Source organism: Erythranthe guttata, chromosome 6, assembly GCF_056151865.1.
Source record: "Erythranthe guttata isolate IM_541 chromosome 6, IM_541, whole genome shotgun sequence".
Classification (NCBI taxonomy): domain Eukaryota; kingdom Viridiplantae; phylum Streptophyta; class Magnoliopsida; order Lamiales; family Phrymaceae; genus Erythranthe; species Erythranthe guttata.
The window spans coordinates 16,016,719-16,032,929 of record NC_142538.1 but is presented as its reverse complement, the minus strand read 5'-3'; the positions used below and the strand labels follow the sequence as shown (position 1 = coordinate 16,032,929).

At 34.6% G+C, this 16,211-nt stretch overlaps 3 protein-coding genes across 3 annotated transcripts; 2 read left to right on the top strand and 1 right to left on the bottom strand.

Annotated features, from left to right (window-relative positions):
- Positions 1 to 245: 245 nt before the first annotated feature.
- On the top strand, positions 246 to 1,836 carry LOC105957302 (S-adenosyl-L-methionine-dependent methyltransferases superfamily protein). The gene has a single exon (XM_012981235.2). The coding sequence runs from the start codon at positions 272 to 274 to the stop codon at positions 1,673 to 1,675; it is 1,404 nt and encodes a 467-aa protein (XP_012836689.2). The 5' UTR covers positions 246 to 271; the 3' UTR covers positions 1,676 to 1,836.
- A 391-nt stretch (positions 1,837 to 2,227) lies between these two features.
- Positions 2,228 to 2,888, bottom strand: LOC148770289 (uncharacterized). Its single transcript, XM_088819951.1, has one exon. It carries the CDS (start codon positions 2,770 to 2,772, stop codon positions 2,353 to 2,355), a length of 420 nt encoding a protein of 139 aa, XP_088676077.1. The 5' UTR covers positions 2,773 to 2,888; the 3' UTR covers positions 2,228 to 2,352.
- Positions 2,889 to 13,933: 11,045 nt separating this feature from the next.
- Positions 13,934 to 15,986, top strand: LOC105957318 (cytochrome P450 77A2). Its single transcript, XM_012981248.2, has one exon. The coding sequence runs from the start codon at positions 14,165 to 14,167 to the stop codon at positions 15,686 to 15,688; it is 1,524 nt and encodes a 507-aa protein (XP_012836702.2). The 5' UTR covers positions 13,934 to 14,164; the 3' UTR covers positions 15,689 to 15,986.
- The last annotated feature ends 225 nt before the right edge of the window (positions 15,987 to 16,211 follow it).

Below are 16,211 nucleotides of genomic sequence, written 5' to 3'. Positions count from 1 at the left end.
TAAAATTTCAAAATTATTTTCGAAAATTAAAATCAGAATCTTATACATTTCACCCAATTTCGATATCAAAAGGAACAAAAAGCAAACCGGAATTTTATTTTTATAAATCACAACAAAATTTGTTCCAAAATTGGAAAGATCAGATCGAAATCCAAATCGACAGAAATCGAAAATTCCGTTTCAATCGTACACATATATTTTGTTTTGGTCAAAGGTACAAAATCATGAAGCACATATATAAATGAATTAAGGTTAAACGTGTGTACTTGAAATGCAACTTAGAAAAAGAAGAAAGAAAAAAAAAATGATGTCTCTGAATCCATCCACTTTCGAAACCATAGTCCCTTCCCGCTATCTCACCTTCTCATTCCCCGACCCCCACCACCACCGCCGCCGCCGCCACCTCCGCGTCTCCGTCCTCGATTCTCCCTCCGCCGTCACCTCCGCCGACGTCGCCGCCGTATGGGTCCCACCCGGCCGCGAAACCGACTGGATCTTCTCCACTTTCTCCGGCCACCTCCAGCTCCTCCTCTCCTCCTCCACCACCAACCAACCGCTCTCCCGCCTGATCTTGATCGGCAAAACCCCATCTCAATCCCACCCATCTTCCTACAACTCCGATCTCCACCACCCCTCCTCTTCATCGCCGCCGCAGCAAAATCTCGCACCTCTGTTATTAGCCCTATCCCCCAAATCAGCGTTTCTTAACAACGGCGAAATTCCCGAAATACCCTTCTTGATTTACGAGGACGATATAGTTAAAAGCTCGATCCTGGAGATTTGTGTGGGCCCATGTGTCGGTGAAATGTTGGTAGAAAACGTCGAATTGGAAATCGATGGGGTCAAAGAGTTCAGGAGGAGGCTGAGGTTTAAGCGAATGCCGAATTTCGTCCAATCCCAGATTCGTATCGTCCCGAAAAGTAAATCAAGATTCAAGAATTTACCGAATTTTGAGGATTTGGATTTCGAATTGGATACCGGGGTTTTGGTTCAATCGTATTTGAGCCCTATGGTAGCCGGCATTTCCGTAATTAGTCGGTTCTTGGAGGGGCAAATGAAGAATATCAGATTCCGGCCGAAAGCTTTGTGCTTGGGGGTTGGAGGAGGGGCATTGGTCGGATTCTTGAATGCCCAATTGGGTTTCGAGGTTTTCGGAGTTGATAACGACGAGGTTGTAATAGAAATTGGGAAGAAATATTTCGGATTGGAGAGTAACGAATTCATCCATTTGTTTACCGATGATGCGATTAAATACGTCGAAACCCTCGCAGAAAATATAGTCGAGGGTGATAAATTCCATGCTGTTATGGTTGATTTGGATTCGAGTGATCCCACAGTGAGTGTTTGTGCACCGCCGATGGGGTTTGTAAGAAAATCGGTTCTTGAAGCAATCAGAGATGTTATGCGTGATGAGGGCGTTCTTGTAATTAACACGATCCCTTCGAGCAAGTCGGATTACGAGAGGCTGATTTGTGAGTTTCATGGGGTGTTTCAGGAGTTGTACGAGATCGATACTGGAAATGGGGATAATTTTGTTCTTATTGCGACGAAGTCCAAAATCGAGAATGCTCTGGAAGCTAACGAGGGCCCGTTTTTGAGTAAGTTGAAATCGGTTGTCTCGAGATCTTATATAGATTCCATAAGGAAAATCTCGAGGAATACTATCGCCTTGTGAAAAAAAATGTATTCATATTAGATTCTTTGTACATGCCGATTTATCAACCCGATAAACATATACGTGGGGCAAAAACTTAACTCCTAATATTGCCGTTGTCTTAGGTTTTCAAACATTACTATACTGATTATTTTGCGTAGTTCACGTTTCTTTATCTCGTCGTGCTGTCGGATTTGTGTTCACTTTATTGTATATTTCTTCTCGGTGATTACGATATATGTTCGATACTGAATTCCAATCACTACAACTCGGTTTGTTGGCACCACTAACTGAATAAATATATATACTTCTTACATGATTCGTAAATATTGCAACATGCTGGTTCCGATTTGCGATTTGGAGGATATAAGTTTCGTTCGAGTTTCAAGATTTCTTCAATTGGCATTCGCTTTATACGAATTAAAACGAATCGGTATTTTTGGTAGTCGACCTTCTTTTACAGTTCCGATATTACCTTCGTTTTCTTGTCACTCGAGTGTGCAGTATAATGTGCATAACTCCTTAGCAAGAATTCATCTACACAAATGATTAAAGCTTTGGCACAACACAACATCCTCAAAATTGGCAAATATAATTAATTACAAGTACAATTCCTCTAAATAAAAAAAAAATAAAAAAAAATTACAAGGCTAGAAAACTCAAAAAAAAAAAAAAAAAAAAAAAAAATTCCCATTTAATTAAAGAAGGGTAATGAGAATAAAGATGAGGAGAGTAGCAACAATGGTGTATTTAAGAGCAGCAAGCAAAATAGCCCCAGATATCACAAACAGCTGCCACAGTACCTGCACGCTTGCCCACGTCAGCAGACCCGTCAACCCGACTGCCACGATGTTATCCGGGTCCGGATCCAAAACTAGATCCACCCAATTGATCTTCAATTTCGGTTTTCCGCTCTCCGCCTTCACCTCGTCGCCGTTCTCCGTCGGCCGCCGCTTGTCGCCGTCGCCGCCATTTTGTGCATAAATTCGGAATTGTTGGGATTTTTGAAGGGTTGTAGAAAATGAGGGGAAATTATTAGGGATTTGGAGGGGAAAGGGTTTCGATTTTGAAAGGAAAATTGGGGGTAATTGTGGCGGAGGGGATCTCAACCCTAACATTTGGGATTCTAATTTCAGCGTCTCCCGATCAGAATTCAAAGCTAAATATATATTAGTATTTTTGTGTGTGTGTATATATATTTGTGTTTTTGTGTGTGTATGTATATATATTTGTGTGTTGTAAAATGGTTTAGTGAGACGAGTGATGTAGAACTAGTTTTGCATAAGGTCCAATTAGTTTTAGGGTTAAATACAAAAACACCCCTGTACTATGGACTTTGTATCATTTACCCCCCTATACTACACATAAATACAAAAACCCCCTCACATTGCATTTTTTCCAAAGTATGACGAAAATACCCCTACTCAAGCATATATATATATATATATATATATATATATATATATATATATATATATATATATATATATATATATATATATATATATATATATATATATTGAGCCATTTTCCACTATATATTTTACCATTTTCAGTAAATTTTACATTGAAAATTTTGGTATTTATATTTTTTTCTCCAAAACATCTAATAGCTTACATTTTTTTTATTTTCTAAATAAATTTTTTTATTTTTGTCATTTTGAGTTTCTTCATGTTTTTTTCTTAAATGTCTTCCGGTAGTTCAAACATTCTAAGGTTACAAATATCTTTACAATCCTATTATTGTTGAGATTTTGAACTACCGGAAGACATTTAAGAAAAAAATGAATAAATTCAAAAATGACAAAAATAAAAGGTTTTATTCAGAATTTTTTTAAAAAAATCTAAGTAATTAAATGTTTTGAAGGAAAAAATAAAAATAAAATTTCCAAAGTAAAATTGACCGAAAATGTTAAAAAATATAGTGGAAAATGGCTCAAACAAACCCTTATATTTATAGGTTTAGCAGGGGTATTTTCGTCATATATTGGAAAAAATATAATAGTAGAGGGGTTTTTGTATTTATGTGTAGTACAGGGGGTAAATGATACAAAGTCCATAGTACAGGGGTGTTTTTGTATTTAACCCTTAGTTTTATGACCTCTCAAGGAGAGAGACAATTAAAATTAATAAAGAAATAGGGTAAATTACAACCACCCCGGAGGAATAGTCAAATTACGAAACCCCACTTCTATTTGGGTGATTACAGCAAACCCTCAACTATAAATCTTCTTACACGTCCACCTTTGCGGTTTCAAATTTAGTGGTATCTTCGAGATTATATGGCATAATATCATTTTGTACCCGTTTTATTCCATTCGAACTCTACATTTTGAAGTAAAATGATCATAATACGTATTTTTTGGCTTGTATATATCAGATTGCGGTGCATCAGAAACTGTATTTTTACACAAAACGAGTATAGACTAGAGCAAATTCCACGAAATCTAGATAATTATGTTGAATTTGACACTATAAGGGTGGATGTGTAAGAAAAAATCATAGTTGAGAAGCGTAAATGTAATTATCCAAACAAGAGGGGCTTTTTCATAAATTGACAATACCTCTAAAGTGGTTGTAATTTACCCTAAAGAAATATAAATACGAAACTAACTATCGAAGTAGACATGGCCAACCGCCGGGTCCGGTTTCAGACCGACGGTTGCGGTTGCATAATATCAAGAATTGGAATCTGACCGCCTATATAAGGTTTGGAGGTGGTTTTAAAGCCATCGGTTTTCGATTTTGGTTAGATGCGGCGATTAATTGGTTTTTATTTTATTTGTCAAGACAATCAACTTTATCGGGGTTGATCCCACTTTGCACTCTTTGTAGCATTTTGGTACTTTGCATGCTTGAAAATATTAATAGTATCTTATATATTCGAAACATATATCATTTACGGTTGCCCTGAATTGAGTATTTTAAATTTAATGAGGCAAATTTCATTTTTACTTGTTTGTTTTATTTTCAGGTTGCAAAATAACAAGTTAAATTTTTATCTGTTTCTTCTACATCTAACATAATTCAAGTTTGAGCGAGAAAAAAAAAATCACACCGAATTACTTAAAGGGCTATATTTTCTTACAAAAAAAGAAATAAAAAAAATTAAAATTTCCTCACTAAATTATTCTATTGGTGGATCTTTAATTGTAATTGGTGAAAATGTTTGGTAGAAATCTGTGGAAGAAAAAATACAATTTTTAAATAACTTGATAACAAAGTAGTTGAAGAAGTTTTTTCCCTTCTCTTTTTTGTAAAATATGTTTTTATAAAAAAAAATTAAATATATTGATGAGATGTATTTTTAATTTTGCACTTTACAATTTCGAAAGGATCGATAAATATGACATTCTTTATTTGACATTTGGCATTCAAAAGAAATTGCACTAAAACTATTAGATTACCTTCGAAACAATAAAACTTACTACTTCTACAGCCAAATATACTAGAATAACTAGTCAATTTTGTTGTTATTTGATAACTTTGCCACTAATAAATTTTAAAATAAAGGGCATATTACAAATAAGCCCATCAGTGGGAACTTATTCATAAAGAGATCCAAACAATATTCTCCTTTACCAATAAGTCCACACATGGTCCAGATTTATGTAAAGGACTAAAATAACCCCTCTTACTTTAATATGCTCCAATTTCATCCTTAACTTACTTTAACTTCAATTTGACCCCAACTTTCACAAATTATTCAATTTTGACCCAAAACTTTTTTTTTTTCACAAATTTTTTTTTTTTCAAAAACTTTTTTTTCCGCCGGATTCCGGCGTCGACCGGCGGTCAACGCCGGTCTCCGGCGTTGACTTTTTATTTTTTTTTTATTTTTTTTTATTTTTTTTTTATTTTTTTTTTCTTCCGGATTTTTTTTCCGGATTCCGGCGTTGACCGGCGGTCAACGCCGGTCTCCGGCGTTGACTTTTTAATTTTTTTTTTTTTTTTTTTTTTTTCCGGATTCCGGCGTTGACTTTTAATTTTAATTTTAATTTTTTTTTTTTTTTTTTTTTTTTTCCTGTAACTTTTTTTTCCGTTTAAACAGCAATATTGCTGTGAATGACAGTAATATTAACTATATTACTGTTAAACACAGTAAAATTAACTAAACTATAGTTTAACACAGTGATATTGCTATATTAATCTCTAGCACATTAATATTAACACAACAAAATTCATTATCATTGTATAATAAAGTAATATTACTATGTTGTCCGTTCAACAAATGTAAACAAAATAAAAAAAACCAAAAGAATTACTATTACTGTGAGTGACAGTAATATTACTATAGCAACAGTAATATTACAATAGTAGACAGTAATATTATTACGTTACTCCGTGAATAACTCAAACAAACAAAAAATCCAAACAAAATAATAATATTGATGTGGTTGACAGGAATATTACTATAACAACAGTAATATTACCGTCAACCACAGTAATATTATTGTGTTTACAGTAATATTACAATAATAGACAGTAATATTAATACGTTACTCCGTGAATAACTCAAACAAAACAAACACCCCAAAAAAATAATAATATTGATGTTGTTGACAGTAATATTATTGTGTTTACAGTTATTTTACTGTCAACGACAGTAATATAATTACGTTGACTTGTCAACAAATCAAAAAAAAAAAAAAAAAAAATAATAAATAAAAAAAATATAATATTGCATTAATTTACTGTCAACGGCAGCACAATTACATAAATGTAATGTCAACGGCAGTACAATTACGTTAATTAACTATCATTGACAGTATAATTACGTTAATTTACTGTCAGTGACAGCACAATTACGGTCAACGTGTAGCGGCGGACGTGGAAAAACAAAACAAACCAAACAAAAAAAAAAAACTTAAAAAAACACTAAAGAAAGAGACCGCCGGAAACCGGCGAAAAAATCCGGAAGAAAAGAAAAGAAAAAAAAAGAAAAAAGCAAAAAAAAAAAAAAAAAAAAAGTCAACGCCGGAATCCGGAAAAAAAATCCGGAAGGAAAAAAAATAAAAAAAAAAATTAAAAAGTCAACGCCGGAGACCGGCGTTGACCGCCGGTCAACGCCGTAATCCGGCGGCAAAAAAAAGTTTTTGAAAAAAAAAATTTTTTTTGAAAAAAAAAAAAATTTTGGGTCAAAATTTAATAATTTGTGAAATTTGGGGTCAAATTGAGATTAAATTAAGTTAAGGATGAAATTGGAGCATATTAAATTATACTCCAAAAAAAAGTCAAAATTGAATTTTTGTGGTCAAAATTGAACTTTTATGGACAAAATTGATTAATTGGGGTTACAATTAAGAATTGGGTATAAATTGTTGAGGGTAATATTGGGATATACATGAATGTTTCCTTTAGTTATAATAAATATTAAAGGGATGGGCTTATTGGTGAAAGAGATATGTCCCCTAAACCTAGAATAATAAACATGCTTGGTTGGAGACTTTTGCATAAAAATCCCTAAAATAAATAGAAAATTAATTTAACAACTTCAAAAGGAGAAAAGCCCAAGAAGGCCCATTAATGAAGAAGGCCCAGTTTTATAGAGAACATGTAAACCCATAAACGAGTAGAGTGGACTTCGCCTACACCTTACCTCGCGACCGAGTGAGGTTTGGGAAACAAAGCCATTTTAACTCGGTGCCTTAGACGAGCTAAGGCCTACTTACCCGAAAAGCCCATCAAATCCGTCGGACCCAAATAAAGAAAAAGTTCGGTTAAAAACCCCTAAAATGGAAAGTCTTGAATTAAAGAAAGGAGATTTCTATAAAAAAGGAGTTAACTCAAACTTTTACTCTCTAATGTATTTCGTTACAGAAATACAAAAAATATAAGTATACATTCTGATTTGATCGTCGAAGCTTCTACACTTGAAAAAAACCCTCCTTGTGTTACAGGTACCACGGCCGGTCAAGGTTCCGACAGAGCTTGCAGCTGAAATCACCTTACCAAGTGGAGATATATATTGGCATTTCTCTTTGAATTATAATTTGTACATTCATGTCAATGCACTTTGTTAATAATATTTCTTTTAAGTAGCTTCACAATTAATATGTAGTAGTAGCTTATATTCCTAGATGGATTGTGTAATCCCATCCCATCACCCAAACCAAAATAGGCCTTTAATATGATCTCTACACTCTAAGTCCTCACCGAAAACTTAGATAAATTATTTAAAGAAAGAAAAAAAAAAGATAACAATAATTAAAAAAGAATGAATGCATCAATCATGCAAGAGTTATTAAGTAGAAGCACAAGACAGTTGGGAGGTAGGGTTAGATTCTTCTGTATTTGCAGAGATAAATTCTCTGCACATTTTCTACTGTTACAAATTTTTTTTTTCTGGTTACAACAAACAAAACCAATATTTATTATTTAAGATAGAATTCAAACATTATGTCAGTGTCCGGAGGGAACATAGGTTGTAAATGAGTCACATTTTTATTGTTATTTTAAAAAGAACCCCTTTGACTTGTGGTTATCACATGATAACTGCAACCAACTTTACTTGCCCACATTCAATTCTTATCATGTGTCTACACGTGTTTCTTCAACTCAATGCTTGCATTATTTTTGTTTTGTTTTTTTTTTTTAATTTTCTCGTTTCGTTACAAAATAATTGTCGTTTAAAATTGCGACACGTTATCGCTTCGTTTGCTTTCTACAATTAAGTTGAACTGACTAAATAGAAGGAGTTAATAAGACGTCTGATTGGAAAGAGTAAAAATTACTGGGGATGTTTGTTTTTATTTCCAAAACACAATTTTCAGTTTTATACTATTCATTAACCGAGATCATATTTGTTTGATAATTTTATCCAGAAAATCTCAGTTTTTCTTATCAAATTTCTTTTGAAAATATACTATTCATACTTTTTCCAATTTTCAAACCTACTAAAACCTACTAACTAACCTATATATTTTATTCCACCGACTCATTTATTTCTCCGTCTATTCATTACTCCTCATTAATATTTACGCTATCTCTCTCCTCCTATTTATCTCTTCTCATTAATATTTACACTATCTCTCCTCCCATTTTTTCTCTCCTCATTAATATCTACCCCTCTATCCTCCCAATTTTTATCTCTTCTAATAATAATAATAATAATAATAATAGAGAATTGCTATTTGCGGTTTATAACAAAACCCCCCAAAAAAACACTTTATCTCTCTAAAACCCCAAAACTTCCCAAAAAAATCCAAAAACTCCCCCAAAACCCGTAAAAGCCCAACTTGAGCGCCCATTCATGCAGTGCACGCCCAAGTTGGGCGTGCAAGCTGCATTTGGGCGCCCGAATTGGGCGTCCAGTGCAAAATTTTTTTTTTTATTTGAACGCCCAAGATGGGCGCCCAAGGCGTGTACGTGCGTTCGTACACGCCTTGGGCGCCCATCTTGGGCGTTCAAACATTTTTTGCGAAAAAAAAGCCCTACAAATCGATTTGTAGGGCTTTTTAACATGAAATTGGTTCCGTAATCGACCTACCCAATGCATATTACACATAAAAGAGTCGAAATTACATCATAAAATCGAATCCCAACCCTTCTTCAAGCGTGATTTCGAATTTGCGGTTTTTTTTTGCTATTTGCAGTTTTGGGAGGTTTTTGGATATTTTTAAAAGTTTTGGGGGTTTTTGTTATAAACCGCAAATAGCAATTTGTGACCGTAAATAGCATTTCATTAATAACAACAACAACAACAACAACAACAACAACAACAACAACAACAACAACTAATTAATTAATTAATTAATTAATTAATAATAATGATAATAATAATAATAATAATAATAATAATAATAATAATAATAATAATAATAATATAATATTATTATTATTATTATTAATAATATTCATTGTAGAAGTAGTACTAATAATAAAATAATAATTATAATAAGTATAATAATATAAGAATATAAACAATAATAATAATAATAACAATAATAATAATACTAAAAATAAAATTAATATATGATGATGATGATGATGATAATTGATAAATAATAATAATAATAATAATAATAATAATAATAATAATAATAATAATAATAATAATAATAATAATAATAATAATAATAATAATAATAATAATAATAATAATAATAATAATAATAATAATAATAATAATAATAATAATAATAATAATAATAATAATAATAAGAAGGGCTGGGCATTTGGGATCGGGATTCGGGATTACGAGATTCGGGATTGGGATTAGGAACAAATGCGGGATCGGTATTAGGGAATTGGTTCAATCCCGATCGGGATATTTTAATCCCGAATTAGAAAAAAAAGAAAGTCAACGCCGGAAAATAATATTCATAATATTACTGCCCGAAACAGTAATTTTACTGTCTGAGACAGTAATTTAGTAGCCAAGACAGTAATATGAATTAAAATATTTTTTTTCTAAGAAAAAAAAATTCAAAAAAAAAGAATTCAAGAAAAAGAAAAAAGTCAACGCCGGAGACCGCGGAAAAGAAAAAAGTTTTCAAAAAAAAAAAGAAAGTCAACGCCGGAGACCGGCGGTCAACGCCGGAATCTAACCGGAAAGAAAAACATTTCAGAAAAAAAATTATTTTCCGAAAAAAAAAATTTGGGGGTTAATGTGATATATTTGTTTAAATCCGGGGTCAGTGTGTAATATTAAGGAAGTTAGAGCATAATGGGTGGAATTGATAAGAATTATATTATGGAGGGTATTTTAGACTAAAGACATGGGAATGAGTTTAATTGATAGACTGTTTTTTTTTTTACCAAAATACATTTAACTCTTATGTGATGGACCTTTTTGCCATTCGTCCTTATAAAGGGCTAACCCTTTGAGCTATACCTATATTACGAGAATATCATTCTTGTTGTGCGCAATTATAATTGTCCTCTCAAATTAACGATCTTCAAAACCCCAAACATGATCTATTAAGGGCTCTTTTGGTTGGGTGGGTTGGATAGATAGCTATGGATGGGATATGTAGTACTGGGACTAAAAGGTTGATTCACAACAATTAATATGCTTTTTGGTTTGTTGTATGGGGATGAAACTAATAATCCCTTGATGAACAATATCACGTTTTCTTTTCTTGATTTACCAGTTTTATGTAGGCTTATTTGCAAAATGACTATAATACCCTTAAAATATAATATTTTATTCTGAACTTCTTCTTTACCAGTGTGATTACTGGATAAACATGGTTAATATTTTATTCCTTGTCTTGCTTGTAGGTGAATTACCAATGCTATAAAATTCCATGTGATTACTAGAAAAACATGGCTGATTTCCCACATGATGGTCCACACCTTAAAAACATCAATTCCACACACTGCAAAATTGTGAATTAGCAGGATCACAAGATAACTCAATACAACACAAAACCATAAAAACCAAAACAACCATTTCATAATTGATGACCCATTTTTTTTTTCAAAATCAGGAGACTGCCGGTGGATCAACTAAGTCACTAACTCTAATCAATAAATAATAATTGCAATAGTGCTTCAGGATTACATACAAAAATTGTACTTGAATATTTTGTTGAAACCCTTACTCCTGCAATTTTTCGTCTTGGTTGCAATCTGCGAAAAACAATGGGTAGCGGAGAAATTAAATTGGTTAAGGTCGAAATTGGTGAATTAGCTAACGATTCTTTGCGATTTGGTAGGTGATGAAAACGAAATCCTCACCTGGAAAAACCTGGAAATCTTCCTCTTGGCTGCAAAAGGGGAAATGTGGTGAAATCAAGTATTTATATGTAATAAAGTTGTAATAATTGTATGATGTGAGGGTATTTTTGACATTTCAGTTGGTGCAAGTGGGTGGGAGTAAGGATGGGATAAGTTGTCAAGCCAATTTTGGCTTGACAACTAATAATTCAAATGGCTGATAAAATTGGTGGGCCCATTTGTCATGGTTTGAGAAAACACTCAAACCAAATATTGTACCACCAAGTACAACTGATCCCATCATGGCTTATAAGCCCAACCAAAAGAGCCCTAAATGTCTAAATAGCCCCTACATGAAAAGAAAAAAAAATAATATACAAATTAACCCCGAGATATGTCTATATTACAAAATCACTTCTATAAAATTATCTTTGTCCCCTTCAACTAACAACCAAATAGAAACTTTAGCACAATTCTCTAAGATCGTATATGTGATGATTATTTTTACAAAAAGAAAATATAAAAAAAGAAAAAAAGAAAAATGAGCAACAAAGTTAGACGAATATAATATGTTTTATTTTTTTATTTTCTTAAGAAAAATGTTGTCTAGACTAATTTTAAATATGTTGATATTATATGATAGAGGATAAATAAATGAAGTGAAGAAAAATTAGCTGTTTAACGTTTATAAAAGAAACAAATATAAATAAATTTGAAGTATTCTAAAAAAAATATTAAAACTGCCCCGTATTAAATGAAAAACTTACAATTACAACCTGAAACGGTATAAGGGTAAAACTAAAGGTGCATTTGGATGGAGGGATTTGGGGGAGGGATTTCAAATACATAATAACAAATCCCTCGGACTTGTTTGGATTGAGGGATTTGGAGATGGATTTCAAATCCCTACCCCTCCTTTTTAGTTGATTTTTGAGCAATAGTGATGGATTTCAAATGACTCCAAAATTGGAGTCATTTCAAATCCATTCCCCAAATCAAATCCCTCCTCAAATCCTCTCAATCCAAATGGACCCTAAATGAAAATATTTGAACAAATGTTCTTAAAATTTAAAGATTCTGTTGTAATATACCTCGAGATGATAACTGTAATTTCACAAAATAGAAGAAAAATTTCATAATTTAGGAATATCTCATAAGATGTTTACTAACCATATTTCAGGGGTGAGTGTAACTATCGATACCACAAGGACCTTAAAATTATTTTAACATACTCCAGGGGTGTGGGTGTAATTTACCCTACAATATATGTATCATATGTGTGTAATTTCACATAGTTGAGTTGGCTCCAACTTTTGCTCCACAAAATTAAATGAGTGAGGAAGGTGGTTGAAGGTGATTAATAACACCATCTTAACTCTCTCTTCCCACAGTTCCACCCCCACCGTTTTCCACCTGCCAACCAAGTTCTCTTCTTTTCTTCTCATTATTATTTAATTTTTTTTTTAATTATTATTCAATTTTCCTTAATAAATTTGTTAACAAGTACATTTATATATAACATTTATTATTATATTACCCACGTTAAACAGTGGAAAAAAACATTAAAAACTATTTCTCCATATATGACAGCAATTAATCTGTAATCACCATGTATGGGTACACTAGTTTATTTTACAGAAATATAGGTCAAATTACTATATCGATAATTTGTTTTTACTTTTTATCTCAATTTCACCCCCATATTTCTCCAATGTCTCATTTTGCATCTCATCACATCATTTTAGTCCATTTTATAATAGAACATTTGCTAGCAAGAACGATTTGGTTGGTTAGATGTTACACCAGGTCATTTACATTGGGTGATTTAACAATTGATGAGGTTAAATAATCATCCACTAAGTACACACACATACACATGTGTATATGTTCGATTATGTGCAGATCAATGGTTAAAAACACCCAATGTAGTTTATCAGGTGTAGCATCAAATAAGCTTTGGTAGAGTAAGGTGATGATTACCTAATTAGATGAACAAGTAAAGTTTGACGTCTAACGATCTACATTCAATTCACTTTGCCAAACACGTTCTTTACATGAATTTTGCCTAGTACTGCTATATCACTTTCGAGTGGTTTTGTGAACTATTGTAGAAGAGAGTGGAATTTACCTCGCACATGTATAGATATGAATTAGTTTTTTCCAAAAAGAAAATATAGCTAATACAATTAAATCTCTATAAATTATCAGTCAAATTCTATTAATTTAGTGAAATATTAATTTAACGAAATATTTTTTAGCACGTTGCCTTCAAGTCTGGACCTATAAAACATGTTATTTAAACGAGGTTATTAATTTATCGAAGTTCTAATGTATAATCTTTTGAAATTGGATGAGATTTTCCTTTATTTAAGTTATTTTTATAATGAATTTTTTTTACATACAATTAAGCCTCTATAAATTAATACAGTCGGGATCAGGGAAATTCTATTAATTTAGCGAATTATTAAATTATCGAGTTAATAATTTAACGTGTTTTCACCGAGTCGGGACCATGAGAAACTATTATTTAATCGAGGTTCTACTGTATAGGATGATATAACTCCCTCATATCAATATTATAAGATATTCATGAATGAAAGAAAATAAAGATAAGTATAGGACCTTATATTAAATAATAAAAAATATAAAAAATTGGCTTTACCTCACTTGACTCTACTGCCAGGTTCTTGAACCTAAGCATTAAACACACCCCCCGCTGTTTTTATTTCAGTTGAGAAATTTTCAATATAGCTTTAATTGATCCCACCTGTAAATTCAAGCTCTTATCTGTTCTTATACACAAACACCTCTCTCTCAGTTCTCACATCAAACACCTTCTCTGCATCAATGGATTCTCTCTCTCCGTACTACCACCTTTTCTTCACCGCACTCGCATTTCTCGTCTCCGGCTTAATCTTCGTCTTCACCCGCAATTCCGGCGCCAAGAAGCTCAACCTCCCGCCGGGACCGCCTGGGCCGCCGGTGGTCGGGAATCTTTTCCAGGTGGCGCGTTCCGGGAAGCCCTTTTTCCAGTACGTTCGTGAGCTGATTCCGATCTACGGCCCGATTTTGACCCTGAAAATGGGGACGAGGACTATGATTATCATCAGCAGCGCCGATTTGGCGAAGGAGGCGTTGATCGAGAAGGGCCAGGTTTTCGCGAGCCGGCCGAGGGAGAATCCGACGAGGACGATCTTCAGCTGCGACAAGTTCACCGTGAACGCCGCCCTCTACGGCCCCGTGTGGCGGTCTTTGCGCCGGAACATGGTGCAGAACATGCTTAGCTCGGCTCGGCTCCGGGAATTCCGCGCCGCGCGTGAGGTGGCGATGGACAAGCTCGTCGACCGGCTCAAGTCAGAGGCGGCGGCCAACGGCGGCCTCGTCTGGGTGCTCCGGAACGCCAGGTTCGCCGTGTTCTGTATCCTTTTAGCAATGTGCTTCGGCGTCGAAATGGACGAACAAATGATCGAAAAAGTCGATCAGATGATGAAATCCGTACTCATTGTTCTCGATCCGAGGTTGGATGATTATTTGCCAATTTTAAGCCCACTTTTCTCCAAACAATGGAAAAGGGTACAACAAGTTAGAAACCAGCAAATTGAAACCCTGGTGCCTTTAATCGAGAGGCGGCGGAGCGCAGTGCAAAATCCAGGTTCCGACAAATCCGCCGCCTCGTTCTCCTACCTCGACACGCTCTTCGATCTCAAAATCGAAGGGCGAAAGTCGTCCCCGTCGAACGCGGAGATCGTCACCCTCTGCTCGGAGTTCCTCAATGGGGGCACCGACACCACCGCCACCGCCATCGAGTGGGCGGCGGCGAGGATGATCGAGAACCCGGACATCCAGACCCGCCTCCACGACGAGATCCGAACCGCCGTCGGTGATAAGAGAGTCGACGAGAAGGATGTGGAAAAGATGCCGTACCTAAACGCCGTCGTAAAGGAGCTCCTACGCAGGCACCCGCCAACTTACTTTTCACTGACCCACGCGGTAACCGAACCCGCTAAATTAGCGGGTTACGATATCCCGACGGGCGCCAATGTGGAGTTTTTCCTACCCGGAATTTCGGATGACCCGAAATTGTGGACCGACCCGGAGAAATTCGACCCGGACCGGTTCTTCTTGGGCCGGGAGGATGCGGATATAACCGGGGTTAGGGAGGTGAAAATGATCCCCTTCGGGATCGGGCGGAGGATTTGCCCCGGGTTGAACATGGCTACGGTGCACGTGAATCTAATTTTGGCCCGAATGGTTCAAGAATTCGAGTGGTCGGGTTACCCGGATAGTGGGAAAGTGGATCTTACTGAGAAGCTTGAGTTCACTGTTGTGATGAAGAATAGCCTAAGAGCCAAGATCAAGCCAAGGGCATAATGGGGATTTGTTTGGGTTTGCCTACATGGTTAGTTTTGTAGGTTGTCTAGAAAAAGTATTTTTCTTTGATTTTACTTTTCCTCAAAGATGTTATCTTTTTTTCTTGCTTGGTTTATTTTTTCTTCTGTTTTTGTTTTTATTTTTTTTGTTGTTGGCTTCATTTATTTGTTTTGTTCATCTATAGATTGTTTTTTGGGTTAATTTTGAATCAATTATTTATTTGTGTGTTTAGCATTTGTGGCTAAATCCAACAACCACACATCAAATAAAATTTTAGATTTTCCTTGTATTTGGTTTACATCTTGCGCGCCTATTGGTCGATAAGTAAGTAACTTTGTGTGTTTATACTGAGTGGAGTGCATCTAGCGATGGTAAAAGAGTTGACACAACTCGTGAGTTCGATGAGCGGCCTCGAAAAAACCTCAAATTTGAACTCGAGTTTTCTGATAAGTTGAGTTCGAGCATATTTTTTGTTGTTCATGAGGGCTGTTTCGCGAACCTTCTTTTCATTTATTTTTTATTA